The sequence below is a fragment of the Microtus oregoni genome, unplaced genomic scaffold, assembly GCF_018167655.1.
Source record: "Microtus oregoni isolate MIOR12 unplaced genomic scaffold, Mior012 000048F_ref0000485, whole genome shotgun sequence".
NCBI lineage: Eukaryota > Metazoa > Chordata > Mammalia > Rodentia > Cricetidae > Microtus > Microtus oregoni.
Genome location: NW_024543222.1, coordinates 4321588 through 4348806, shown reverse-complemented (window position 1 = coordinate 4348806; position 27219 = coordinate 4321588). Strand labels below are relative to the sequence as shown.

The 27219-nt window shown below is 57.9% G+C and overlaps 2 protein-coding genes across 5 annotated transcripts in view; one reads left to right on the top strand and one right to left on the bottom strand.

The window, feature by feature from the left end:
* Positions 1-12417, top strand: part of Tmem94 (transmembrane protein 94) — a 37811-nt gene extending 25394 nt beyond the window's left edge. For 3 of the 4 annotated variants that reach the window (XM_041635656.1, XM_041635657.1, XM_041635655.1), the window contains 26 exons: positions 223-374; positions 717-819; positions 1000-1086; positions 1302-1418; positions 1694-1750; positions 2028-2132; positions 2269-2433; positions 2817-3026; positions 3296-3611; positions 3978-4151; positions 4485-4587; positions 4681-4898; positions 5590-5771; positions 5846-5984; positions 6421-6536; positions 6669-6768; positions 7084-7192; positions 7318-7507; positions 7792-7869; positions 8107-8192; positions 8445-8526; positions 10487-10635; positions 10731-10825; positions 10931-11024; positions 11178-11348; positions 11657-12417. In XM_041635656.1, the coding sequence (XP_041491590.1) occupies positions 223-374; positions 717-819; positions 1000-1086; positions 1302-1418; positions 1694-1750; positions 2028-2132; positions 2269-2433; positions 2817-3026; positions 3296-3611; positions 3978-4151; positions 4485-4587; positions 4681-4898; positions 5590-5771; positions 5846-5984; positions 6421-6536; positions 6669-6768; positions 7084-7192; positions 7318-7507; positions 7792-7869; positions 8107-8192; positions 8445-8526; positions 10487-10635; positions 10731-10825; positions 10931-11024; positions 11178-11348; positions 11657-11729 (3471 nt within the window). In that variant the 3' untranslated portion in view covers positions 11730-12417. The remainder of the gene's footprint in view (positions 1-222; positions 375-716; positions 820-999; positions 1087-1301; positions 1419-1693; positions 1751-2027; positions 2133-2268; positions 2434-2816; positions 3027-3295; positions 3612-3977; positions 4152-4484; positions 4588-4680; positions 4899-5589; positions 5772-5845; positions 5985-6420; positions 6537-6668; positions 6769-7083; positions 7193-7317; positions 7508-7791; positions 7870-8106; positions 8193-8444; positions 8527-10486; positions 10636-10730; positions 10826-10930; positions 11025-11177; positions 11349-11656) is intronic. The other variant, XM_041635658.1, reaches the window with a different exon arrangement.
* Positions 12418-12566: 149 nt separating this feature from the next.
* Positions 12567-26756, bottom strand: Caskin2 (CASK interacting protein 2). The gene is made up of 20 exons (XM_041635659.1): positions 26631-26756; positions 24962-25457; positions 20703-20754; positions 20124-20221; positions 19600-19745; positions 19406-19501; positions 19196-19326; positions 18524-18632; positions 18101-18209; positions 17886-17980; positions 17162-17423; positions 16934-17055; positions 16787-16847; positions 16582-16670; positions 16314-16424; positions 16138-16239; positions 15710-15848; positions 14103-15563; positions 13795-14017; positions 12567-13447 (listed from the first exon to the last, which is right to left on the bottom strand). The coding sequence occupies exons 2-20, from the start codon at positions 25053-25055 to the stop codon at positions 13357-13359; spliced, it is 3591 nt and encodes a 1196-aa protein (XP_041491593.1). The 5' UTR covers positions 25056-25457; positions 26631-26756; the 3' UTR covers positions 12567-13356.
* Positions 26757-27219: the final 463 nt, after the last annotated feature.

Below are 27219 nucleotides of genomic sequence, written 5' to 3'. Positions count from 1 at the left end.
ATTTCTACTTTGGCTGGCTCTGTCCGGAAAGAGTGGTCTTGCCAATCATAGTGCTAGTCATGTATATTCCTAGCCCTGTAGAGGCTGAGGCAGAAGGATTGCAGGTTCCAGGGCAGTGTGACTGTCTCAAGAAACCCAAAACAAAACAGCCCCACCTCCCCATTCCCAAAAGACCCACAATGCTCTCTGATGGAGCCTTTCACTCCGCATCACTGCTGGCAGGACGACGAGCACATTGTCCTGGAGCCGGGAGACCTGTTCCCCCCCTTCTCTCCACCGCCCTCCCCGAGGGGGGAAGTGAAGAAGGGACCACAGAACCCCCAGCAGTACCGGCTCTTCCGCGTCCTGGAAACTCCTGTGATTGACAGCGTCAGGTAGCACTGCCTTCCTCTTGTCCCGCCCTGCTGGCTTCTCCTCCAGTGCTTCCTGGGACAAGGAGGGGGCCTCATCCTACCTACACCTGTTCAGTGTCTTGTGAGCATTTTTAGGCTGAGGGAATAGATGGTGGTAGCTACAGCCCCTCTCTCATGGCACTGTGCGGCCCAGGCTGGGGCTAACGCTGACTAGGGAATTTCAGGACTTGGAGGTATTTAGTGATGATTTGTCCAGGAGAGAGGCCCAGAACCCTTTTGAGGTATAGCTGTCTGGCATCTTGCCCTCAGAGAGACTTGAGGGTTGCCGTTTTTTTTTTTTTTTTTTTTTTTTTTTTTCTGCAGATGGTGCCTGGACATGGCCCTGTTGCGCCCGGTCACCGCTCTGGACAATGAAAGGTTCACAGTCCAGTCGGTGATGCTTCACTATGCCGTGCCGGTGGTCCTGGTACGTGAGGGACTGCAGGGCGGGGAGAGGGCCAGACATGGGTGAGCTGCGGGCCCAGCCCAGGGGAGAGGGCATGAAGGGGTCAGAGTGAGCCGGCAGTGTGAATAACAAAGGAAGGGGCCTGCAACTCAGTCCCTCTCCAGGGAAGTCACTAAGGCTATGCCCCTTCTGTCCCCACAGGCTGGTTTTCTCATCACCAATGCCCTGCGCTTCATGTTCAATGCTCCTGGGGTCACTTCATGGCAGTACACCCTTCTCCAGCTCCAGGCAAGGGTGACCCTTTCCTCCCTGTTGAGCTTCTCTATCCTGCTCCTTCTTTCTGCAGCCTGGGGTGTCTCAGGGTTTAGCTTAAATTGGCTCCTGTGCTGCCCTTCCTTCCAGCTCCCTGGGGGATGGCTGTGTGGCAGGACATCCCTCCCCTTCTTCTTCCCTTTGGAGCAGCATCTCCTAAGGATCCTGGCATGTGGTTTGCTCTTTCTCAGGTGAATGGCATGTTGCCCATCCTCCCTCTGCTCTTCCCAGTCCTCTGGGTCCTGGCTACCGCCTGTGGAGAAGCTCGTGTCCTGGCCCAGATGAGCAAGGCCTCACCCAGCTCCCTGGTAGGTTGTTCCAAAGCATCCAGAGGACAGTGGCAGGAACAAAAAGAGCTAATTGGCTGTGCCAGGAAGTGGGGCCTAAGTCCAGATCCACGTTGGTTTTAGCATGTTGAAGCCCTGGGAATCTCTGCATGGTTTCAGGTACTTTCTGTTACCAAGTAGGTTCCAGGCCAGGCCCAGGGGTGGATCCCATCAGTGAGCCCAGCTGTGTAGACATGGGGGTCTTTGCAAAGGTAGCTGTCTCCTCACTGATGCTCACCCTGTCTCTCTCTGTGTAGCTGGCCAAGTTCTCAGAGGATACTCTCAGCAGTTACACTGAAACTGTCTCCTCTCAGGTAAACTGCTGAGATAGATGGGGTTTCCTCCAGGCCCCTGCTGGATCTCTGTGATTCTCTGGCCTTGACCTCCAGCTGAGCTCTTGGAGCGCTTGCCCCCTCCCTCATCCCTGCTGAATGTGTGCACGATCCGGACCTGATCCTGTATCAGTATCTTGTCCCACAACTCCACTTGTTGGCGTCTCCTGGACTCCTCTCAATTTGGGCCCTACAGGCTGTCGTCAAGGAAATAAGACTGAGCCCCAAATAGCCTCACAGACTGTCTGTCTCCTACCAGGAAATGCTACGATGCATTTGGGGTCACTTCCTGAGGGTGATCCAGGGGACATCGCCAACGCTGAGCCACAGCGCCAGTCTGCTGCACAGCTTGGGCTCTGTCACGGTGAGGAGACCCTGCGGGGAGGGTAGGCCTGTTGACTGGACCTCCTGCTGGGTCTGGATGGTCATCTGTTTGTGTGTGGCACAGGGCAGTTAGACTAACACTGAATCCTTTCCTAACCCTGCTTCTTTTCCTCCAGGTGCTGTGCTGTGTGGACAAGCAGGGGATCCTGTCATGGCCAAACCCTAGCCCAGAAACTGTGCTCTTCTTCAGTGGGAAGGTGGAACCCCCTCACAGCAGCCATGAGGACCTCACAGACGACCTGTCCACCCGCTCCTTCTGCCATCCTGAGGTAGAGGAGGAGGTATGGTCAGCTCCCATGGAGGTCGGTTAAGGTGCTTAGTCTCAGAGCTGGGCCTGTAGCCTTTGGAGAGTGAGGCCTAGGAAGGAGAAAGGAGCTCCGGATTCCTGGGTCTTCTGAGTGGTTAAGATGAAGGATGAGTGGCCAAATGTGGTTGCACATACCTTTAATCCCAGCACTTGGAAGGCAGAAGCAGGTTGATTTCTGTGAGTTCGAGGTCAGCCTGGTCTACAGAGTGAGTTCCAGGGCTACCTAGAGAGACCCTTGTCTCAACAACCAAAACCAAAAAAACTAAGGCTAAGGCAGGAGCCCAGAACTGCCCTGTCTCCCTGATCCTCAGGAGCCATGGGACTCTGGTCCGAGACCTGTGCTCCTGTTCTCCTCAGCCCCATGAACGAGATGCCCTCCTTGCTGGCTCCCTGAACAATACCCTGCACCTTTCCAACGAGCAGGAGCGTGGTGACTGGCCTGGCGACGGCCCCAAGCCCTCGGAGCCCTACTCTCATCACAGAGTACACGGCCGCAGCAAGCACCCATCTGGTTCCAACGTGAGCTTCAGCAGGGACACTGAAGGAGGGGAGGAAGAGCCCAGCAAGGTAAGAGGAAGGAGACAGCGTAGAGAAGCCACCTTGTCTGTCCCAGGCCTTCCTGCTTCCCCTATCAAAGGGAAATAGCTCAGTCTGAACCAGTGGGGTTGGAAGAGCAGAGGAGGGAGGCACAGGCAGCCTTCTTCCTGAAGGAGGTGAGCGAGAGCACTGGCACCCGGCTGGGGAAGATGGGCTCTCCTGTGGGGCTGGTTCCAGACCTGGTTGGGCATCGGGGTCTTTCCCCACCTCCTCCCAGCCTTACCCCACATTTCCTCCAGACCCAGCCTGGGACAGAAGGTGATCCGTATGAGGCCGAGGACTTTGTGTGTGACTACCACCTGGAGATGCTGAGCCTGTCTCAAGACCAGCAGAACCCTTCATGCATCCAGTTTGATGATTCCAATTGGCAGTTACACCTCACCTCCCTCAAGCCGCTGGGCCTCAACGTGCTGCTGAACCTGTGCAACGCCAGCGTCACCGAGCGCCTGTGCCGCTTTTCCGACCACCTATGCAACATCGCTCTGCAGGAGAGCCACAGTGCGGTGCTGCCCGTGCACGTGCCCTGGGGCCTCTGCGAGCTGGCCCGGCTCATCGGTATGGCGCTGTGGCGGCGGTGTCTGTGGTGGAGCCGCCTGAGTGACTGCTGACCTTTCAGGATGGGCCTGGCACTGACTGTCCCTGGCACGGCATCCATTTGTCATGAACGTAGCCACCCTTAGCTTTCTAGTTCGGGACAATGACTAAACGTTGGCATATAAAGATGGCCAGCCAGGTCAACTAGATTCTGCCTTTCCACCTGTTCCGCAGTGTAGCTTTGGAGCCTGTCCTAAAGACCAGGGTGGCCTCAAACTCACAGAGATCCACCTGTCTCTGCCTCCGAGTGCTAGGATTAAAGGCGTGTGCCACCATTGCCCGGTTTGTCTCCTCTCTTAAGGCCCTTTGTGCTGTCCTTGTTCTTAGGCTTCACTCCAGGGGCCAAGGAACTCTTCAAGCAGGAGAACCACCTGGCGCTCTACCGCCTCCCCAGCGCTGAGACGGTGAAGGAGACAGCGCTGGGGCGGCCCTCCTGTGTCACCAAGCGGCGCCCCCCACTCAGCCACATGATCAGCCTTTTCATCAAAGACACTGCCACCAGTAAGCCTCACTTGAGCTCAGCCAGCATTCAGACAAACCTTCTGGCTTGGTGGGCAGACTATACCCTGTCCCATTTATTCAAGTGGATGCTAGGCAGCTCCCCAAGTTCTCTGATGTGGCAGGGGCTGGGCTTGGGGACCAGAGTCACAGAGAGTGGGATTCTCCAAAGGATGGGGATTGTAGCGCCATCATTAGTAGTCTAGAAGGTTCCATGGTGACTGACTGACAGGAGGTCCCGTCCTCTACCAAAAGTACTTTCCGCCCTCTGAAAGGGTCAGGATGAGGTAGGAGCTGGTTTGTGGCCTCACGATGTGGTGTTTTTCCCCGTCCCAGGCACAGAGCAGATGCTGTCCCATGGCACTGCTGACGTGGTGTTGGAGGCCTGCACAGACTTCTGGGATGGCGCTGACATCTACCCTCTTTCGGGTTCTGACAGGTAAGTGAGGGGCTCTGCCGGTTTGCCTGCCTGTCTAATGGTCCTAGGCATCTCAAGGCTACTTGTCTTACGTCCTCCCTTCTTCTCTGGCAGAAAGAAAGTGCTGGATTTCTACCAGCGAGCCTGCCTGTCTGGTTATTGCTCTGCCTTCGCCTACAAGCCCATGAACTGCACCCTGTCCTCCCAGCTCAATGGCAAGTGTATTGAGCTGGTACAGATACCCGGCCAGAACAGCATCTTCACCATGTGCGAGCTGCCCAGCACCGTCCCCATCAAACCCAACATCCGCCGCAACAGCTGGAGTTCTGATGGTACCGTGAGCCTGCATTTCAGTGGGGATGACACGGGGGCTCCCTGGGGCTGGGCAACCCAGAGCCAACGAGCTTCAGAGGAAAGTGCCCCGGGCAGTCTAGGGTGGCATTCACTAGCCTGTGACATGGGGCATCCCTCAGTTTCTCCTCATCTAAAGCTAGCTGCCTTCTCTCCCTTCCTCAGGGGTTTCTCCTGGTGCTCAGGAGGATCAATGTATATAAAAGTGTTTCCTTAGAAAGGTTTAGAATGGCGTGTTTATAAAGCATTACCTCTCAGAATTAGCTCAAACTGTTAGAACAGAGGGACATAGACCCTGCCTTCTGTCCCAAGCCTGCATATTTGGCCATATCTTATAAGCCCAGGAGACATGTGTTAGGGGCCTGGAAGAGGGCTGGGCAGCTGAGCCGTGTTTAGCGTGGCTCCCAGCATGGCTGCCTTGCTGATGAGCACCTCTCATTGTCTCTTCTCTTGTGTGTGTTGGCTCGTATGTATCCTGACTCTGTGCACCTGTGTGGCTGTGTGTGTGGTCCCCTGGGGCCCTTACGCTCACTGATTTGGGTGTGACCTCTATGTGTGTGGCCCTGAGCTGCCTCCTGGAATCTGCTGGTTCCTCCACGTCCTGACTGGGCTGTGTCCTGATTGTCTTGCCACACATGCCGGCTGGCTTTTGTGTCTTGTGCCCGCCTGAAGAAGGGATCGGGGAGGTGCTGGAGAAGGAAGACTGCATGCAGGCCCTGAGCGGTCAGATCTTCATGGGCATGGTGTCCTCCCAGTACCAGGCCCGGCTGGACATCGTGCGCCTCATTGATGGGCTGGTCAACGCCTGCATCCGCTTTGTCTACTTCTCTCTGGAGGACGAGCTCAAAAGCAAGGTGAGCGTGCCTTCCCATGTGTCCCCACCGCTCTTCCCGAGCCCGTGCCGCTCATCGCCATCCTCCTTCCGCAGGTATTTGCTGAAAAGATGGGCCTGGAGACAGGCTGGAACTGCCATATCTCCCTCACACCCAACGGCGACATGCCTGGCTCTGAGATCCCTCCCTCCAGCCCCAGCCACGCAGGTTCTCTCCATGACGACCTGAATCAGGGTGAGGGCAAAGGGCACGTGGCAGGATCCTCTTGTTGGGAAGTACAGCTAGAAGAAACTTGCCTAGATCCTGCCTAGAAGCACACTCCCTCGGGAAACAGCCCCATGTTCTTATGGGCAGTAATGGGAGGGCTGTTAAAAGTGGAGGCCTGAGCGGGGTGGTGGTGGCGCATGTCTTTATTCCCAGTACTTGGGAGGCAGAGGCAGGCGGATCTCTGTGAGTTTGAAGCCAGCCTGGTCTACAGAGTGAGTTCCAGGACAGCTAGGACTGTTATACAGGGAAACCCTGTCTCAGTGGGGGGGAGGGGGTGGGTTCGAGGGGAGTGCAGGGGAGGGCCGGGAGTGGAGGTCTGGAGACAGAAGGCTGCACCGTCTGCAGGGCATGACTTGGCCTCCCGGGAGGCTGGCCCAATGTGAGTACAGGCTTTCATCCCCAGTGTCCCGAGATGATGCAGAAGGGCTCCTCCTCTTGGAGGAGGAGGGTCACTCAGACCTCATCAGCTTCCAGCCTACGGACAGTGACATCCCTAGCTTCCTGGAGGACTGTAACCGGGTATGATGGTGGAATCTGTCTATGCCCTCAAGTGGCCAAGAACTGATTCAGGAAGTGAAGGGCAGGAGGAGAGGGAGGCAGGAGAGTCTCTGCTCCACATCTTGAGACTACTGACATCTCTGCTTCCTCCAGGCCAAGCTGCCCCGGGGCATCCACCAGGTGCGGCCCCACCTGCAGAACATTGACAACGTGCCACTGTTGGTGCCCCTCTTCACTGACTGTACCCCTGATAGTGAGTACTGGGGTCCCTCCTTCCGAGCTCTGGCAGGGGTGGGCGCTGCATAGCTCACGGGGGATGAGAGTTTTCTAAGAAAAGTGAAAACCTGGGCTGTGCCTAGCTGGGGTCCAGTGGGACCATGCAGTGGGCATGCTCATTTCAGGGAGCCTGGAGTGGGTGGTCACGTGATCTGTCCTGCTGCTGGGTGGGGTTAATGCTGCAAAGAGGGTCCTCCTCCTCACTGTTCCTGGCCTCTTGACCTGTGGGTTTCTGCTAGCACCTGCCCAGGGCTCTGCCCGCCTGACTCTTGCGCCTCTCCCCTCCCCTCAGCCATGTGTGAGATGATAAAGATCATGCAGGAATATGGGGAGGTGACCTGCTGCCTGGGCAGCTCTGCCAACCTGCGGAACAGCTGCCTCTTCCTCCAGAGTGATGTCAGGTCAGGGAGAGACACGGGGACTGTGGGCCTGGGTCTGGTAGGAGAAGAGGGATGGGATGCTCCAGTCTTGTGGTTGACAGTTCTGACAGTACAGTTCACGGGTGGATTTTCCCTTTACTGAGCAGCATTGCCCTGGATCCCCTGTATCCATCCCGCTGCTCCTGGGAGACCTTTGGTTATGCCACCAGCACCACCATGGCCCAGGCCTCCGATGGCCTTTCTCCCCTGCAGCTATCAGGGCAACTCAACAGCCTGCCTTGCTCCCTGACCTTTCGCCAGGAAGAGACCATCAGCATCATCCGGCTCATTGAGCAGGTGGGCCTCAGATAGGTACTGGGGGTGGTGCAGGGCCCTCTGGGGTAAGCAACCTTGAAGGTAGACTGCAACATGTGATACTTATGGGCTCGCTAGACCTCATGCTTCCCGCCTTCCCGGCCTGTGGGAGGAACAAGTGAAGCTCCCCAAGGCAGTTGAATTTGTTTCTGCTCCTTCTTCATAGGAACACCCGGGCAAATGGCTTTTGACTGAAGCTTGCTTGTTGTAGGATCTGAGAGAGGCCAGGCAAGACTGGATCATTAATTGTCCCTCTTGGTTCTTAGGCTCGGCATGCCACCTATGGCATCCGTAAGTGCTTCCTCTTCCTGTTGCAGTGCCAGCTGACCCTTGTGATCATTCAGGTAAGCCAGGGCCTGCACAGGCATTGCCTCTCTCTATAAGGGAGGGACAGTTAATGGTCTGAGGAGTCTGGGGTGCAGTATAGCCACATGCCTTGTGTACCCCTCAGCTTGGGAGATGGCCCCGCTGTCAGAAGTGTTCTCTTCTCCTGCTCCTCAGTCAAGATGTTGAGTCTGTTGGGCAGGGGAAGGTAGCCTTGGGGGTCTAAAAATTTGGTAATGTTTTCTCTCCTGGTTTAGTTCCTTTCTTGTCTGGTTCAGCTGCCACCACTCCTGAGTACCACAGACATCTTATGGTTGTCCTGCTTTTGTTACCCTCTGCTCAGGTGAGAGGCCTTGAAGCCACTCGGTGCCCAGCCAGTAGGGCTGGGGTGTCAGTGGGCAACCCAAGGGACCTAGAGTTTTCTGGCAAGATGGCTCAGGGATCACCTAGGTGCTAGGAGGCACCGGGGCATGGTCCCTTTGTCTTATTCTGCCTCACTAGACTTGACCTCATCCCAAGATTCTCTGTAGGTGTTCCCTTTGAGAGTTGGGAGACAGGTAGTAACCACTGTCCCTTTACCCACACTGAATTTCAGCATCTCTCTGTTGGGGAAGCCACCACATAGTTCCATCATGTCTATGGCAACAGGCAAAAACCTTCAATCCATTCCTAAGAAGGTAAGTAAGCCCAGGTTACCAGGGCTTCACAGGAGTCTGGGGGTTGGTGCTGAGAGTTGGCCTAACCTGGAAGACTCTGCAGAGGTCAGGGACCTGGAGAGCTGGTACTTGGCTAGTGGAGGGAGGTAGTAGTCAAAACTGAGAAAGAGCCTTGCTGGGAATGTTGTTCCTGGTCCGTATCTCCTGAGGTGTGACCATTTGCTGAACATGAGAGAGATGAGCAGATGCCAGGTCTGCCTTGCGGCCGCAGAGAAACTACCCACTACAGGGCTGATGGTCCTTCTGTGACCCACAGAGGGGCTGCCCGCTGCAGGGCTGATGGTCCTTCTGTGACCCACAGAGGGGCTGCCTGCTGCAGGGCTGATGGTCCTTCTGTGACCCACAGAGGGGCTGCCTGCTGCAGGGCTGATGGTCCTTCTGTGGCCCGCAGAAGGGCTGCCCGCTGCAGGGCTGATGGTCCTTCTGTGACCCACAGAGGGGCTGCCTGCTGCAGGGCTGATGGTCCTTCTGTGGCCCGCAGAAGGGCTGCCCGCTGCAGGGCTGATGGTCCTTCTGTGGCCCGCAGAGGGGCTGCCTGCTGCAGGGCTGATGGTCCTTCTGTGGCCCGCAGAGGGGCTGCCTGCTGCAGGGCTGATGGTCCTTCTGTGGCCCGCAGAAGGGCTGCCCGCTGCAGGGCTGATGGTCCTTCTGTGGCCCGCAGAAGGGCTGCCCGCTGCAGGGCTGATGGTCCTTCTGTGGCCCGCAGAAGGGCTGCCCGCTGCAGGGCTGATGGTCCTTCTGTGACCCACAGAGGGGCTGCCCGCTGCAGGGCTGATGGTCCTTCTGTGGCCCGCAGAGGGGCTGCCCGCTGCAGGGCTAACGGTTCTTCTGTGACCCACAGAGGGGCTGCCCGCTGCAGGGCTGATGGTCCTTCTGTGGCCCGCAGAGGGGCTGCCCGCTGCAGGGCTGATGGTCCTTCTGTGACCCACAGAGGGGCTGCCCGCTGCAGGGCTGATGGTCCTTCTGTGACCCACAGAGGGGCTGCCCGCTGCAGGGCTGATGGTCCTTCTGTGGCCCGCAGAGGGGCTGCCCGCTGCAGGGCTGATGGTCCTTCTGTGACCCACAGAGGGGCTGCCCGCTGCAGGGCTGATGGTCCTTCTGTGGCCCGCAGAAGGGCTGCCCGCTGCAGGGCTGATGGTCCTTCTGTGGCCCGCAGAGGGGCTGCCCGCTGCAGGGCTGATGGTCCTTCTGTGGCCCGCAGAGGGGCTGCCCGCTGCAGGGCTGATGGTCCTTCTGTGGCCCGCAGAGGGGCTGCCCGCTGCAGGGCTGATGGTCCTTCTGTGGCCCGCAGAAGGGCTGCCCGCTGCAGGGCTGATGGTCCTTCTGTGACCCACAGAGGGGCTGCCCGCTGCAGGGCTGATGGTCCTTCTGTGGCCCGCAGAAGGGCTGCCCGCTGCAGGGCTGATGGTCCTTCTGTGGCCCGCAGAAGGGCTGCCCGCTGCAGGGCTGATGGTCCTTCTGTGACCCACAGAGGGGCTGCCCGCTGCAGGGCTGATGGTCCTTCTGTGGCCCGCAGAGGGGCTGCCCGCTGCAGGGCTGATGGTCCTTCTGTGGCCCGCAGAGGGGCTGCCCGCTGCAGGGCTGATGGTCCTTCTGTGGCCCGCAGAGGGGCTGCCCGCTGCAGGGCTGATGGTCCTTCTGTGGCCCGCAGAAGGGCTGCCCGCTGCAGGGCTGATGGTCCTTCTGTGGCCCGCAGAGGGGCTGCCCGCTGCAGGGCTGATGGTCCTTCTGTGGCCCGCAGAAGGGCTGCCCGCTGCAGGGCTGATGGTCCTTCTGTGGCCCGCAGAGGGGCTGCCCGCTGCAGGGCTGATGGTCCTTCTGTGGCCCGCAGAGGGGCTGCCCGCTGCAGGGCTGATGGTCCTTCTGTGGCCCGCAGAAGGGCTGCCCGCTGCAGGGCTGATGGTCCTCCTTTATGCCACAGACCCAGCACTACTTCCTGCTCTGCTTCTTGCTCAAGTTCAGCCTCACCATCAGCTCGTGCCTCATCTGCTTTGGCTTCACACTGCAGAGCTTCTGTGACAGTGCCCGGGCCCGCAACCTCACCAACTGCTCCTCAGTCATGCTTTGCAGGTGGGCCCTGGGGCTTCTTCTTTTCCACCCATTTCCACCCCAACCCATTCTCCTGTAGACCCTCAGGAGGGTGAGCCTTTGTCTCCCTTTGGCAGCAATGATGACAGAGCTCCAGCCTGGTTTGGAGATTTCTCCAATGGGTTGCTGTCAGCGCAGAAGCTTACAGCTGCCCTGATCGTTCTGCACACCGGTGAGGATGCTGTCTCAGTGGGGTTGCTAATGGGGAAGCCCTGAGGTGGGAGGCAAGGCTTTGGGCCAGTGGAAGCCTTGACACCCCATTGGCCAATCTTTCTAGTCTTTATCTCCATCACCCATGTCCATCGCACTAAGCCTCTGTGGAGGAAGAGCCCCTTGACAAACCTCTGGTGGGCAGTGACCGTGCCTGTGGTGTGAGTAGTGTTTGAGGGGCTGCGGGACAGGGCTGGGACAACAGGTGGGAGGAAGACGGGTCTGTCTGCTCTCCTTGAACTAACTGTCCTGGGAAAGCCGGGGAGGAAGCCGATGACTCCAGGGTCACACAGGGCTGTTCTTTCCCTCCGTAGGCTCCTAGGTCAGGTGGTCCAGACAGTTGTGGACCTGCAGCTGTGGACACACAGAGACACACGTGTCCACTTCGGTCTAGAGGATGTGCCCCTGCTGACATGGCTCCTGGGCTGCCTGTCCCTGGTCCTTGTGGTCGTCACCAATGAGATCGTAAAGCTGCATGAGATTCGGTGAGCTTGCAGCCCGGCACTCCAGTGGGCCTTGTCCCCTAAACCTCTCACCCCTTGTTGGCGTCCTGCTCAGTTCTCTTGTCTAAGGGGGTGCCAACCTCTTCCCCTGGAGAGGGAGTCAGCTCATCTAATACACTCTGCCCTGGCTACAGCCCTAACACTCTTTCTACTTTCTGAGACACGCTCTCGATCTTAACCTTATAATCCTCCTGCCTCAGCCCCCAAGAAGCTAGAATTACAAGTGCGAACCCCACTTGTTCGATATAGTTGTAAGATATAGTCAACTGTGTCTTAACCTGTTTTACCAGGGTCCGTGTCCGCTACCAGAAGCGACAGAAGCTGCAGTTTGAGACTAAGCTGGGCATGAACTCTCCCTTCTGAGCCATTGGCCATGGTGGCCGTCATTGCCCTGGTTCCTGGGGCTAGAGCCAGACCGACTCCTGAGTCTGGGGAGTTGGTATCACGAATGTTTCAGGGTTCGTCTTTGTGCCTCATGGCACTGGAGGCTCAGCTCCGGTCACTGGAGACCCTGCTGTCTTCCCGACTCTGGGGCTTTTCACGAAGGAGCTCAGGGGCCGTCGCCATGGTTTGACAGGACTGCCCTGGCTCTTCCCTGGCCTTGCCAGGGGCACTCTTGAATGTATGACCTCAGGCCCTTGGTAAAGGGACCCTTAGCCCCCTCCCCTGTGAGTGGCCTCTCTTTGGGGTCCCCTTACTGAACACCCTCCTCTCACATCTGTGGCAGCCTCAGAGTGAGCCTCAGGCTTTGCTGGAGCCGTGGCTGCTGCTGTGTCCTCCCTGCCACCCATCCTTTTCCTGGGGCAGCAGCCTGGCTGTGGTCCTGGGGCCCTCCCCTTCCTCTGGGCCAGAAGATAGAAAAGGGTCCACCTCACCCTGGAGCCCCTGCATCATCAGCTGGCCATAGGTCATCCATGGAGGACCCAGCCCAGGCGCTGTCCTTGTTCTGAGAGACCTTTTTTACTTTTTTTTTTTTTTTTACTGGAAATGAGCCTTTTAGGAATGAATGTCAACTGGTTTATATTAAAATTGTAAATTGCTTAAGAAAAAACTGTGGCGGATCCATGAAACAGCCATGAAAGACTCCCCTCCCAAGACTGCAGCGGTCACCCTCCACAATGATGAGTGCCCCGGCGGCATGTGGGTGAAGGGACAGTCCCGGATGTGGAGGTCTGATGCACAGATCCAGACACAGCCCAATCACGTGGAATGACACTTTCATTGATGTTAGCTGGGGAAGAGGTTAATAGTTACAGGGCCTGGACCAACGGGGCCCTCCAGCAGGAGGTGGGCAGAGGGTTCTTCTGCAGTCTGAAGGCCTCCCCACTGCATTCTCTCAGGCAGTTAATAGATAGAATAAATTCCATTTAAAATATATGCATTTCTCTCTGCTTGAAAAATATTATGTACAGTTGTAAGAGTTTGGGCATCGGGGATCTGTTAGTTGCACTGCCTCTGCCCCAGCCGGCGCTGCCTTCCCCGTGTGGGATGGCAAGACAGGGCAGGAGATGACAAGGCCATAGCCACGGGCAGGAAGGCTTACCCCTGCCTTGTATTTACATCTCCTATGTACACTTGCACGGAGGGAAGCAGCCAAGTACACAGCCTCCACTGAGCCTCACTCACGGAGCCTAGAGCAGCTCGGTGGGTGGCCAGAGGAATTCCTTAAGCACTGAGACGTTAGTTAGACACGGGCCGGGTGGGGAGGTGCATGCATCCGAAAAGCCCTGCCGCCACCTCCTCCTAGAGGAGAATGCTCTTAACGGGTCCCTCGTCCCTCGTCAGGGGCCAAAGCTGAGCAGTCAGCTCTACACGGGAGGAGCTTTGCTCCCACCCAGCTGAGGCCCCTCAGTCAGCTTCTGACTCCAGCCCAACCAACCCTCAGCCTGTGCTCTGGGTGGCAGGGTCTTCTTCCATGTTGGGCCACAGGCTGTGAATGCTGGCAGGCCACTGTGGGTACCAGGAAAGTAGGGTCACAAGCCGGTCTTGTTCAGTCCAGCATGGCATCCAGCTGGTCTGCCAGGGCATCAAACATGGTGCTGATGTCATCCAGAATGTGCTTGGTGGAGGCCGCTGTGGGGCTGCATCGAGAGAAAGCCTTAACGAGGTGGGCCGTGGGCCTTCTACCATGGCAGTCCTGTCTGATGGCAAACACCTTGTACCTCACTCTTACTGCCTACAACCTCCCCGTAGCAGGAGTTTCCGTCCTTCCCTTACGGGTGAGTTCAGAGGCTCGGGAACAAAGGACCGGGCTAAGGAATAAGTGATAGTCCCCAGGAATCTCCTCCGTAGGCCTCCCTAAGACCACTAGGCCCGGGCATCCCACTAGAGGCCTCCCTAGCCCCAGACTTGGCCTGCAGTCGCCTTCCAATGCTCCCAAGCCCAGCCTTCCTTCCCTCCCTCCTTCCGCACCCAGCACCCAGCTCACCCCTCTCGCTCCTCGGTGCCAATGCTCTTCTCAGCTGCCTTCAGTGCGGCTGCCAAGGACGAGCTGGTTTGCTCCAGTCTCTGTTGGGCCTGGCCTGGACACACAGGCCCAGTGCTCTCAGGCCTCGGAGGGGGTACAGGGCGGGGGCCGAACCGGGGAGCCAGCTTTGGGCCAGAAAATGCCAGCTGCGTACAGGCCACGGACACAGGCTTAGGAGCTGCTCCTGAGAAGACAAAAGGTTACCACGTGACTTGGCGCGACGTGACCCTGCACACAGCAACCTTCCCTCCGCGGGCCTCACTTCTTACCTGCTCCGGGCACTTTGAGGAGGGCAGCAGGAGGCTCCGTCTCCACATTCAGCCGGCTGCCTGTTGCCAGAGCTGGCCCGGCAGAGGTCCCTTGGTGGCCGGGGGGCTGAGATTTGGGGCTGAGATCTGGGGCTGGAGTTCCTTGAGACGGAAGGCTGCTAGGCTCAGACCGTGGAGGGTTAGAGGAAGTTGAGGGAGATTCACAGGGGGCCTGGGAGGGCAGGGGAGTGGAGGGGCTAGGGGTGTCACCACCCACTACCCCAAAGGCCAAAAGCGCAGTCTGGAGTGGCTCTCTCTCTTTACATTTGGGCCTCCGTTTGACAGTATCGGACTCTGTGAGGTTGAAGTCAAGACCAGGGAGCACAGGTGTCTCCCGGGCTGGGGGACCAGCTGGCTTTGGCCGCTGCTTGATCGTCAAGTTCCCTTCCTCTGCGAATGGCAGCCCTTCTCCTGAGCTGCCCCGAGATGGGGGTGTCCCCTCAGGCCCGGGCTCCTCTTCTTCTGTGTCAGACACAGGGCCAGTTGGGGCAGAAGGACCAGGGGGCTCTGAGGGGCCGGCTGGTTCACTCAGTGTTCTCCTCCGGGGGCCTGTGGCCCCTTCCTTGGGTCCTGGGCTTCCTTCTAGTGAAGGTGGCTCGGTGGGGCCAGAGACGGAACTGAGGCGCTTGGGGGGTGGGGGTGGGGGGCCTTTACGACGGGCACGGAGGGCAAAGGACTGGCTTCGGGGTGTCCCTCGAGTTGGGGTCAGGCTAGGGCTAGTCCGGGCAAGGGTGCTGCGTCCCGGTCTCCGGGTAAGGGTGGCATAGCTGCCCAAGGCACTGCCCACTGGCCCTTCAGCCTCCCCTTCAGCTTCCCCCTCAGCAGGGCCAGGGCGGCTCAGGCTGTGGGATCGGCGTTTGGGCCGAGGCGGGTCTGGAGGAGCTGCAGGAGAGCCGGCCAAGTAGGAGAAGGCCCGAGGGGCACCAGGAGGTGGCCCTGGGGCTGGGCTAGTGGGTGAACTCTGTGAACACATGAAGACATAAGGGGCAGGTCCTTGGCCAGGGAGTGAGGTACAAAGCTTAGAGGGGCGCTCTGTACCCTCTGGAAGGTTCCTCTCCTGTGGGGCGATGGAATCACCAATACTGGGCTGAGAGACAGGCTGTTCCTGTGAGTGACCAGAACCCCGGGAGCGGGCGCCAATGCTTTCCTGGCTGGGAGAACGGGCAGGGGGAAGAGGGAGTGGCTCTGGGCCACCCCCTGCCATAGCTGCCTGTAGCTCTGGGCTCAGCTCACTGCCCTGAAAGGTGAGGAGGCGAGGTCCAGCCATAGCTGGACTTTCCCCGTTCTCCAGGCCTTCAATGGCCATCAACTCTGGACCCCTGGTCAGCCGGCGTCCGCCTTCACCTAGAGCCTCCCCATGCAGCAGGCCCCGCCGAAGCTCTGCCAGCCGCCTCACCCCCAGCATGAGCTTCTTCTGATGCCCTGGAAGGGTAGGCAGAAGCAGATGGGTTAACTTGAGTCTAGGCTTGTCCCCTTTGCCCTGGCTAGACCCCCTTCCCCCTCCTCTCAGAGATGCTAGAGGTAGCTGGGGGTCAGGGGCTGCCAGGAGGCCTCAAGGTGATCCTCACCCAGCTTGTTCACGCCTATCTCCTGCAGCTCCTCCCACGTGAGGTCGGCGACCAGCCTCATGGAGTCGTAGCCGCTGCTCACCAGCTGCTTGTGATACTGTGGCAGCCCCAGGGCACACAGCCACTCCAGCAAGTCCACCTGGATGAGTGCCACCATCAAAACCTGGCGCTCCCCAAGTGAGAAAGGAAGCCCTGACCCCTCTTCAAGGCCACAGCCCTGGGTAAGGGCCCAAAGCCCCACCCTGCCAGGCGGTGATGACGACACACACCTTTAATCCCAGCACGTGGGAGACAGTGCTCTGTGAGTTCGAAGCCAGCCTGGTCTACACAGCAATTTCCAGGACAGGCTCCCAAGTCACAGAGAAACCCTGTCACCAAAACAAAAGAACAACAACAAAAAAAAATACCCACCCTGCCCACCTGCTCACCGGGATATAGTTGGGCAGCCACTCAGCGATGCTGAGCTGGGCAATCTCTGAGGCGATCTTCTTCCGGTGTCCAGGTTTGGTCACCCCAATGGCTGTCAGATCCTGTCACACAGGGCATGGACGTCAGGGCCCTCCCGTGCCTGCTGGGCCCTCGCGTCACGTGTGACAGTGCTTACCTCGGGAGTCATTCGGCTGATGGTTGGCACATCATAGCCAGCCTGCAGGAAGTGGGCAGTGTAGCCCTCCAGCTGGAATTCACTTAGCCAGTTATGAATGGCCTGTGCATCCTGGGGCGTGGAGCGAAACAGGATGGAGAAGCCGGCTGAGAGATGGACTAGCCCATTGGCCCGCACCTTCCCCAGGGTCAGGTCTCCATGGATACTAAAGCCCTCTACCCTCTGCCGAGGCCTTAAACGTATTTCTGGGGGGGAGGGGGAACCTCACCTTCCCTTCCAGCAACTGTTCCGGCCTCACATCCTGAGTGAAGGTCTCCCCAGAGCGATAACTGGCCAGGGGGCGATGGCTCAGGTTGTCTTCAAGGAACGAGAGATATGGCATCAGGGGCAGTTGGAGGAGGGATGGGTGGGGTCATGGCTTTACCTCCCCACCTGTACTCCCCAGCAATACCAGTCCCATTTACCCTTCTTACCTGACGCAGATGGGGCACGCAGGCCTGGCAGTACCTGGTCCTCACTGGCAGAGGGCAGTGGCTGGAGACAGAGAAAGAGCTTACTCAGGACATGGAAAGCAGACAATGGGCAGGCCGTGCCCAGGCCTGGGTGCCCTCCTCTCCTACCTGAGCATTCTCAATAAGGAGGCCAGTGCCATGGCCATTGGTGCCTTCAGAGCTCTGCCCACTGCCAGCACTGCGGATGCTGCCCACACTGCCCTCGCTGCCCACGCTGTTCCTGTCACCTGCTGCAGGCGGCAGAAGCATAAAGGTCAGAGTTGACACCGCTAACAGCTGACTGGCAACCTGCCAGCGCCCAGGGGACCCCCTGCACTACCTCCTGGGAGGATGTACCTGGACTGTCCGGGCTGAGGCCCCCCCGCGGGAGCTGGCCGTAGGTAAGAGGCTGCAGCGAATCGTCAGCAGAGGACTGTGATATCCGGGGGAAGCTCGGCCGCAGCGGGGTGGGCACAGAGGGGAGACGGGCCACAGGTATGCCCACCCGCTTGCTGACCACCTCGACGATCCCCGGGGGGAAGTAGCCCACACGGTCTGTGCCCCTTTGACTCTCATGGATGTGGCCCTTCCAGCGGCCATCGGGATGCTGTTCGAGCACCTGTTGTGACAGGATGTGGACGGAAAGGACAGTCACTACCCCAAGCAAGTGGCAGTGGCTGTCTCTGTAGTGACTGTCCAGCAGCCCTGGTCCATCTCTTCCTGGCACAGAGCTGACCTCTACCCGAGTTTGGTCACCGATGCCAGCCCAGTCTCTTTGTAGCATGAGGCATATGAACAATGATATTCTATAGAATGATGATATTCTATATATGTGTTTACTGCATATGTGACCTGGCCCAGTTCATCTAATTCTCTAAGTCTCAACGTTGTCATCTCTTAAAAAAAAAAAGAAAGAAAAAAGAAAAGAATAAGGAAAATGATAATGGTACCCATGCTTCCTAGGATCAGAGAGGATTATATGAAAGAATATATAAAGATTTAACTTGGCCTAGGACCACAGCAGATGCCCAAGTGAGTCATAACAATTGCTTGTCTTACAAAGGATGTGTGGGCCCCTCACCGTGATGACATCTCCTGCCCGGACATTGAGAGCGGTGGGGTCATGAAGGTTCCAGAAATCCTTAAGTGCTCGGACTTTCAAGATTCCTGAAGCCTCTAAGAGAAGGGGTACGGCAGGTGTCCATGGTGGACCCTCGGTTCCCCAGTGGACTCTCCCACCACACCCTGGTACCGACTGTAGAGCCCCACCCACTAGGTCTTCTCCCACCCACTCACCCCGAAGTAGCTGCTTGATTTCCCGGCTGGCCTGGGAGGTGGTGAACTGATTCACTATGTCCAGCGCCGTCTGGTTATACGTGTTCCGGATATTCACATCCACGCCTCCCTGGGGTTCACAGTACCACAAGAGCATAGCATGTTGCTTGACATTTCTCTTTGAGTCCTCCCAACTACCCAGGAGGCAGGTGCTGTTACCACTTTCAGGGCTTAGAGGTGGGAAGCATGATGCTTTCGACATGGGTTAAGAATGAGCTCGTAAGAGATGGACTTGGTGTCTAACCAGTTGGGGCTGCTTTCCATCCACAAGGCTTTAGCACCATTCGGAGGGAGTGAGACCCTCTTTCCCAAGCCTCACAAAACACCACGGCCTTCCCAGCTGCCCTCAGCACATGATGGCAGGCTCTTTGCACCCACACCCACCTCTAGGAGCAGCCGCACCACCTCAGTTTTGCCGTATAAGGCGGCCTCGTGCAGCGCGGTGCCGGTCTTGGTCTGGCGGTTGATCTCAATGCCAGCTTTCAGGAGCTGCCTGTGGTGGGCAGGAGTGTGAGGTGGCTGGGACGGGAAGAAGCTCATTGCCAGGGGTGTGGGGACTGTGGCGTTGAAACCAAGAATGGAGACAGCAGCAGGGGACTGGGGAGATGACTCGGTGGCTAAGATAAGGCTGGGCTGCTCTCAGAGAGCTCTGGTTCAATTCCCAGCACGCGCATGGGGTAGCTCATCTCCACCTGGAGCTCTGGCTCTGTGGTTCATTGCAGGTAGCTGTGCTTATGTGCACACACCCCACACAGAACACACGCGTATTTGTCATTTTTTAAAAAAGCAGCAGGGAGCCAGGCGGTGGTGGCGCACGCCTTTAATCCCAGCACTCGGGAGGCAGAGGCAGGTGGATCTCTGTGGGTTCGAGGCCAGCCTGGTCTACAGAGCTAGTTCCAGGACAGGAACCAAAAAAAAAAAAAAAAAAAGCTACGGAGAAACCCTGTCTCGAAAAATCCAAAAAAAAAAAAAAAAAAAAAGCAGCAGGGAAATAATGGTTAGAAACCAATGGTCCCTCAGGAAGAGGCTGAGGAGGCGGGTGGGTCCCTTGGGTACCTGATGACTTCTCTGTGGCCATTCTTAGCAGCCAAGTGCAGGGGTGTGGTGTAGTTGGGGTCGCACGGGTCCTTTGCCTCTCCTTCCAGCAGTGCGACACACAAGTGGCTGTTTAGAAGCAACTGGGCCACCTACAGTGTGCAGCACCCAGTTAGAGCCTCCTCCTGACTACAGCACCCAGTACCCAGCACCCAGGGCTGTACGCCTCACCTTGAGCCGCCCGAATTCGCAGGCTAGGTCTAGGGGTGTCTTCTTCAGCTTGTTGACTAGGCACGGGTTGGACTGATGCTGGAGAAGCATTTCTGACTGGGATGGGGAAGCCAAGTAAGGGAGGCTGCTGCGAGATGCAGGCCCCTACCCGGCTCCTCACTCCCACATCCCCTCAGGCAGGCACACTCACTTACCACCTCATAGTGTCCATACTGCGCAGCCAGGTGCAGAGGGATCTGGCCGTCCAGTGAGGCAGCATTGACAGCCGCAGAAGCCCTCAGCAGCAGCCTCACAGGCTCCAGCCGGCCCTGCCAGGCCGCATAGTGTAGGGGACGCATGCCTGGCAGGGAGAAAGAGATTCTAAGAGGGGTCACAGGTGGCCCAGCAGAGAACCCTGGGACGGGAAGAGTTCCATACGGCAATGCTAGCTTCACCCGGGTTTGCTCAGGAAAAGGTCCTATGCGGCTCTGAAGTCAAGAGTTTTAACTGTGCCCCGCACACATGATCTACAACCCCAGGGCGGGACTATAACCTCTCTGAGCTTCCTCGTCTAAATAATGGAAATCTTAACTACACACTCTCTCCAGAAGGAAGCTATTCACGATTTCAGAGAAGGAACCCAAACGCCTGTTGGTGTGTCCTAACAGGAGACGCTCCGGCCCCAGATCTGTAGAGAGGCCCTGGCTTCCCCACACGGTGGGATACATTGGGCTCTCACCATTGCTGTCTTTGATGTCGACAGTGGCTTGCGCCTCCAGCAGCAAGGCTATGAGCTCCAGGCTGCCCCCCAAGGCAGCATGGTGGAGAGCAGAGAATCTGGCATGGGGGACACAAAATAGGGGGTGTCAGTGAACAGTCTTCCACCCCAAGCTCGTTCTGGGGGCCGGCAGTGATGGGTTACTTGCCCCCCTGTGCCTGCCAGCCCTGCCGTGGGAGCGCACAGCAGCCGGGCCACAGCATGAAAGGGCTCAGTGTCTTGGCTGAGAGGCCCGTTTGTCTAGCGTCCCCCACCCAGCCTGCCCAGAGGAGGGGGCCGTGGGAGCAGAAGCCTGAGGGCTCCTACCCTCCAGGGAGAGAAGGGGCCCAGGAAGAATCTGACCCAAGGGGGGGCCCTCTTCTTGCTCAGGGCTAACTCCACAGGCAGGTGGGTGGGCAGTACCCCCTCCTTCTGGCCCTACACAGGCAGGACCCAGCTCTGGGCAGACATACTTCAAGGACCTAGTCTGAGGGAGGAACCGCGGGCCCCAGTTCCTCTCACTTCCTCCCCGGGTCTCTTCACCCAGGAGCACACACTTACCCATCAGCATCCTGGTAGTTGATGTTGAGTCTCTTCGTGGAGCCGAGGAGCTCTGGGGGGGGGGGGGGCGGTCAGGGGAGGAAACATCAGGGTACATGGCACCACCTGCCCTGGCTGTGCCCTCACCCAGCACTCCCACTACCCACCTCCAAGGACCCAACCCACCTTTCGGTATACAGAAGGGCACCTGCCCCATGGCTTTTTACAGGTCCTGTCCCTATGGCTCGAGGGCAAGGAGCACTGGAAGCCACCGCAGCAGCCGCCTGGCTTCCCTAGAACCCCTGCCCAGCTTGTTTATAGAGCCAAAGGGGGCGGGAAGGGGTACTGGCATGACATGCCTTCAATAGGACAGGCCCACGGGGCGCATGGTTGGCATTCCTGCCTGAATGGGTTAGGGAGAGAGTCATATTGTCCTGCTGGGCCACGGGGAACAGGCATTGAAAGGAGGGGGGGGGTCTTAAGTATTCAAGGGCCGAGAGTAGGTTGTTGACAAGGCTGGGCTTGGAGCATCCCTGAGCAGGACCTGGTAGGCAGGGCCGTATAGAATATACTGATCATAGCCCAGGTCCAATGTGCCAACCCTGACAATTTGGGCAGGTCACTTAATCTGCACGACTTGGTCTCCGTAGCATCTGCCCCCCAGAAGCTATGGGGACAGTGTCTGTCCCCTGTGAGCATGGAATGATGATGATAACGATTTCGCACCCCTCCCGTGCCGGCCATTACACTGGGGCCCCAGACCCAAACTGCCTTCCGACCTCTCCACAGAGCTCTGTCTGTGGGGGGCACACCTGCTGACTCGATACTCACAAGCTTTGACTTTTTGGGCCCCCCTAGAGAAGCAGTGGGCACTGGCACCGCCTCTCCAGGACAGGGTGCAGGCAGGTGAGAACCCAGGGGCACACAGACCATGTTGGGCAGATCTTTGAGGCTCTGAGGAAGGACAAGCCTTGTCACCAGCAGCCCTTGCGCCCTCCTGGAACCCACCCTGCTGGGAAGGAGCGGGCCTGGCTCAGCCAGGGCTGGGCAAGGTGCCAAACATGCTGGTCCAGGCCTGCCCCCCAGGCCCTGGTGGGCCCCCAAATACCCTAGCAGCCTGGGAAAGGCAGGGCCTCATTCCATCAGGGAGGGAAGCAAGGGACAGGGAGGGAGGGGACAGACACACACAAGGTGGAGCTGAAAGACTTTATACTGAGAAGGTAAATACAGAACCACGAAGGGGCAGGAGAGGGACCTCTGACCTGATAGTTCTTATAACACAGAACCATTTTTGGTGGGGTGGGGAGGTGGGGGTGGAGTACGGAAAGAACAGAAGCTGTGGAAGCAGGAAGTGCACAGCTCAAAGGCTACTCTGTCTTTCCTGGGCTGCGTGACTTTGGCTGCCAAGGTGCCTTTTAAGCCTCTGTGAAGACAAGGTCCCAAGAGAGGAGCGCCAGAGTCCTTGAGGGAGGCGTCCCTTCACTAGCACTTAAAGTCTGGGATGGGACAGTTGGGTGGCTGGATGTGTCCCTTCTAGGGAGGGGCAGACAATGTGACAGGAGGGGGACACAGGAACAGGGGCAGGGCCAGATAGGTGGCTCTGTTCTTTCTAGAACAATAGCCGGAAAGGTGGCGGAGAAGAGGCCCACAGAAACTGGGCTGGGGACCCTGGCGGGTGGGCGGAGGGTCCTGTAGAGGCACCAGTCACTTCCGACGTGGCAAAACCTTCTTCCCCAGCCTGGCTTTAGAGCTGGAAGGGTCACCCCGTCTCAGGCCCAAGCAGAGGATATGAGTTCAGCCAGTCACCCCAGCCCATCCATTTCCTCTAGCCAAGGAAGGAGACCTCAGAAAAAGATGGGGAGGGGCAGAGGGAAGAGGCAAGGCCGGTGCAGTGGCACCCCTCCCAGCAGCCTGCCCCAGAAGAGGGCCTGGGACAGGGTGGATCAGGACGAGGCGGAAGGAAAGAGTCATCGGCTAGAGGCTCCCAGCCAGTGGGGTGAGAGGAAAAAGGGGCGCCCCGATGACTTGATTTTAGTGGTTTGCTTTGGTCCAGGGGCCCTGCATCGCTCTCTGAGATTGCATTGGAATCAAATAAACTGTATCATCCACAGAGTCCCAGGCTCGCTCGCTCTTTCCTTTCTTTCTTTCCTTCCTTCCTTCCTTCCTTTCTTTCTTTCTTTCTTTCTGTCTCTCTCTCTCTTTTTTTCTTTTTTTTTTTTTTTGATTTTTCGAGACAGGGTTTCTCTGTAGCTTTGGAGCCTGTCCTAGAACTAGCTCTTGTAGATCAGGCTGGCCTCGAACTCACAGAGATCCACCTGCCTCTGCGCCACCACTGCTCGGCTGAGTCCCAGGCTCTTTAGCACAATTTTAATTTAGGGGACTCTATGTGTGTAGAATGTCCCTTAGGTGGTACTGACCAAGCAGAAATCAGTGGTCGCTAAGGAAAGGCGAGGAAAGCACACAGGCTTATCAATCTCTCATCTGACCCCAGGGCTACGTGACCTTGGGTAAGTCACTAACCCCACGTGTCACTTTCCTTATCTGTGCAAGGGCCGTAGAAATTCCTACCTGACAGGAAGCCAGGGGGTAACACCATTTCACAAACCCCAGGGTTTACAAAGGTCACCTGTGATCTCATCTTTGTCACTGGTCTCTCAGAGGACAAAGAAGGGAAGGACGGTGCAGACACCTAAAAGGACACTCAGGCCTGTCACCGTGTGTCTGCCCCTGTATAGGGGAGTCCACACCTTGGACGCAGGGAAGGAACTTCAACCCCTAGAGGCTCTGTCTCTGGTAGAGAAGACAAGCCTAGTTGCGGGGGTCTCGCCACCAGCCGACCCTGCTACTACCCTCCAATGGGCCTCACTGTCTAAGGCAGCCAGGCCGGTGAGGCCAGCAGCAGTGTGATCAAGGCCCCACCGGGCAGGTGGCCAAAAGCAACACAGAGGTGAGCGGGGAGGAGAGCAGGCTCCCTCTCAGACCTTCAGGCCATCTCCTGGGGACTGCTTCGGCCCCTTCCTCTATCCGGCTCACCCTCACACCCTCATTCGCTTCCCCATGATGAAAGGACTAGGGGCACAGCTCCACCCCATGGCTGGGTCTCCACCCCACTCGCCTCGCTATGCAGGTGGGTGCACGCCACTAACGTCTTTCCTTTTGGCACCCATACTCCAAGGTGTGGGCGGGAATAATAAGATGTCTCCAAGTAGCCTGGGGATTCCTTCCTGTGTACAAGACCCAGGTGTGGCTTGGGGTTAAAGCCCCAATGTTACAGAGAAGACCCTCCCCTCAGGGAACACTTTCTCTAACCCCAGAGGAGCCGGAAGAACTACTGGCTCATGTAAGTCCTGGAGGAGACAAGCCTCGGGGTCTGGGAGAGCCCAGGGTGCTCGCCTGAAGTCCAGAGGTCCATTTTCCTGGGGTGGGTTTGAGAGGTCCCTACCATCACAGGGTCCTGAGAGATGGGGCTTAGTGGCCACCCATGCATCCAGCCCTGACTGCCCTGTCAGGGATAGAGTCCTCAGGGCTATGGAAACCTCTAGAAAATTAGCATGGGCTACACACTTCCAGGAACACCAGCAGGTGAGCTAGCAAGGAGCTTTAGTACCGGTCAGATGGTGCTATGAGTCCCCGGGAATCTGCTCTCTTTGGGGGCTGGGAATACGCTGCCAGCGATGATAGATCACTATGTGTCAAGTGTGAGGTCCTGGGTTCTAAGCCTCTCAGAGCCCCAAACCAAACAACCAATGACACCAGAAACCCAACCGCTGTTTCCAAAGAGGTTTTACAGACATCCTCATGAAGTTCGAAACAAATACAGGGAAGCTCTGGTTTTATGCGGATGGGACTGGGGGTGGTCACGGCGCTCTCTTCCTTCTTTCCCACCCTGCAGCCAAGTCCCACAGAGCCAAAGAACACATCTGAAAAGCCAGCTACCAACAGGCAACCTCCAGGGCTTAGAAAAGAGCCTGACGCACAACAAACGATAAAAAAACGCAAACAGAATGCGCTTCAATATGCGCCCTTCGCAGGCCAGGATTCCGTGGCTCAGAGCGGCTAAGTGACTTGTCTGGGGACCCAGAGCAAGAAGGGACCCCCTTTCCTCTCTGGCACTCTTACACAGAAGCACTCCTTGTCTACAACAGGACAGTCCTTCTTCCTCAAGTCTGCAAACCGACGCTACCCTCCCCTCCTCCTCCCCCTCTGAGCATCCCTCTGTAGCCTCGGTACTCAGAGAGCAGCCTCAGCTGGAATGGCCACCCCACCGAGGGAAGACTCACTTGTTTTGGCAGCCTTGACTTTAGCCACCAGTTTCTGCACACACGTCACATCTCCGTTCTTGACGGCAACGATCAGGTCCTGTTCACGACCCATTCTGATTAGGGTGCCGCCAGGCTCTGGGCTTCCGAGTCCAGGAAGAAGCAAGACGCTGGTCCAGCCAAATGTCAGTTCGCCATGCCTCAGTGCTTCGGAGGACTCCTGGTCCCAGGGGCACAAGCCTGGTGTCCCAGGCAATGGGCTCCTTGTCAGGCAGAGATATAGTCCCTCAAGGTGCTCTGGCAGCTGCCACCACAGGCAGGAAAGTCAGTCTCTAGGGGGTGGAGGCTGCGTGGAAATCTGGACTAAGATCAGCCTGCTGCTTCCGACGGCCTTGGGATGGGCTGAGACTGGGCCCGCCAATTTTCCTGGGTTAGCTCAGAAGCACCAATGCCCATCCAGAGAGCAGTCAGCATTCCCTCTGGCATGAGGCAGCAGCTGTAGACAAGTCCCGGGGGTCTGGAAAAGGTACAGGTTCTCCGCTGAAAAGCTGGCTCACGGCCAGGAAACAGGACCCAGACGATAACCAAGACAGGACCTCTAAAGAGCCCCAAATCACTTTGGGTGCCCTGGGAGTCATGGAGGGTCTGAGCCACTCAGGGGGAGGGGAGGAAGGTGCTGTACTTGAGATTAGTATATAACTATAACACGCAAAGGGAGGGGGTAGTATTCCAGGAGGGAGGGGCTGAGTTGCTTGTGCCCCATGGCACTGGGCAGCACCTCAACCTTGGGCAGGAGGGGCCCTGGCAGCAGGAGACACTGGGGTAGGCAGGGCCAGCAGCCCATTCTCCACAGCCCCAGGCTCTGACACCCACAGACAACAGGCGGGGCGGAGAGGTAGGGCCTGTAAGAGTAGCACAGGCAGATGGGCAGGGGTCACTCCTGTCCACGGTGTCTGCCCTCAGACTCCTCACTACCTAGGCTTCACTTAATAAGTGAACATCCCAGCTCCACTTAGAGGGTGGAGTGGGGAGCTATGGCCCTCATTTTCCGGGGTTGGGGAGGTCTACCTGTAGGATAGGCAAGTTCTACAGCACCTGTTGCTACCCCTTCCTTGTTGCTTCTGAGGTGTGAGGGAACAGCTGGGTAGTGACCCAGGCCAGGGCTTGGACACTGCTAACCAACTGCCTCCCAAGCCTGAATCTGAAACCCCAACCCTCGACTTCCCGCACAAAACCTTAAGTCAGTTCCTCGGTGGCGGTGATTTTGTTGCCAGAATCCTGTGGCATGAGACTCGTGCAGGCCTGGGGCCCAGGTAGGGAACCCCTCATTCCTCATAAGTCCAAGCCCCAAGCAGGAGGGCACTCCTCCGCAAAACCCGCGACCCGCACCGGGGGAGGGTGCTCCTGGCAGTGCCTGGGGTCGGCTGGCTCCCCCGCCCCTCGGAATGCCCCTCTAGCGCCGCGCAGCTCTCCGCAGCCAAGCCCAGCTCCGACCGATCCCGGGAACAAAGCGGCAAGAGGGACCCGGAGAGTCAAGAGTCCGAGGGATAGATAGAGGAGAACGAAAAGGGGGGTCTCAAGGAAGGCGGAAGGAGCAGAGAGATGGAGGCGCCCGCCGATCAGACAAGAAAAGTTAGTTTGCGTATGTTCTCAAGGATTCTGACCCCCAGCCGGGGCCCCGCAGTCTCACCTCTCCCGGCCGCCCCGCCGGGGGTCTGGCTGGCGGTGCTCAGTCCCAAGCACTCTTGACGCTGGTTTTCACTGTCGCCCCCTCAACCAACCCCTTTCTCCTCCTTTCCAAGGCCGGCTCGGCGCCTCCCGCAGGAAATCCCGCCCCTCCCCCCTCCCTCCCGCCGGATCGGGAGCTGGGGGACTGTCCCAGCCGCACAGTCGGATTGTCAATCAGCACCCTGAGTCCCGCCCCAATGCACACTAGGTCCCGCCCCCGCCAGCCAGGATCAGAGCCCCTGGGATCAGCGCATGCGCGCAGGTGAAGCTGTTTGGGGTGCCAAGTGGCTGGTGAGAGGGCGGGTGGATGAAGCTACGTGCCACTGTGTCCTGGCTGGGGATCCCGAGAGAGTTGGGCTCTAGTCTAGACCAGAGAATGAGGTGTGAATAAGTAGAATAGGGGACGTTTTGGCGGTTGAGCCTGGGGACCCCACTAGGGGCGGGGATCCCTTCCTTTTCGTCCCATCTTCTCCCGGCTTGCCCTCAGCGACCTTCGTCCACGAGCAGAGTCGCTGACCCACGGCGGCTGGCTGGAGCAATGGTGCCACCTA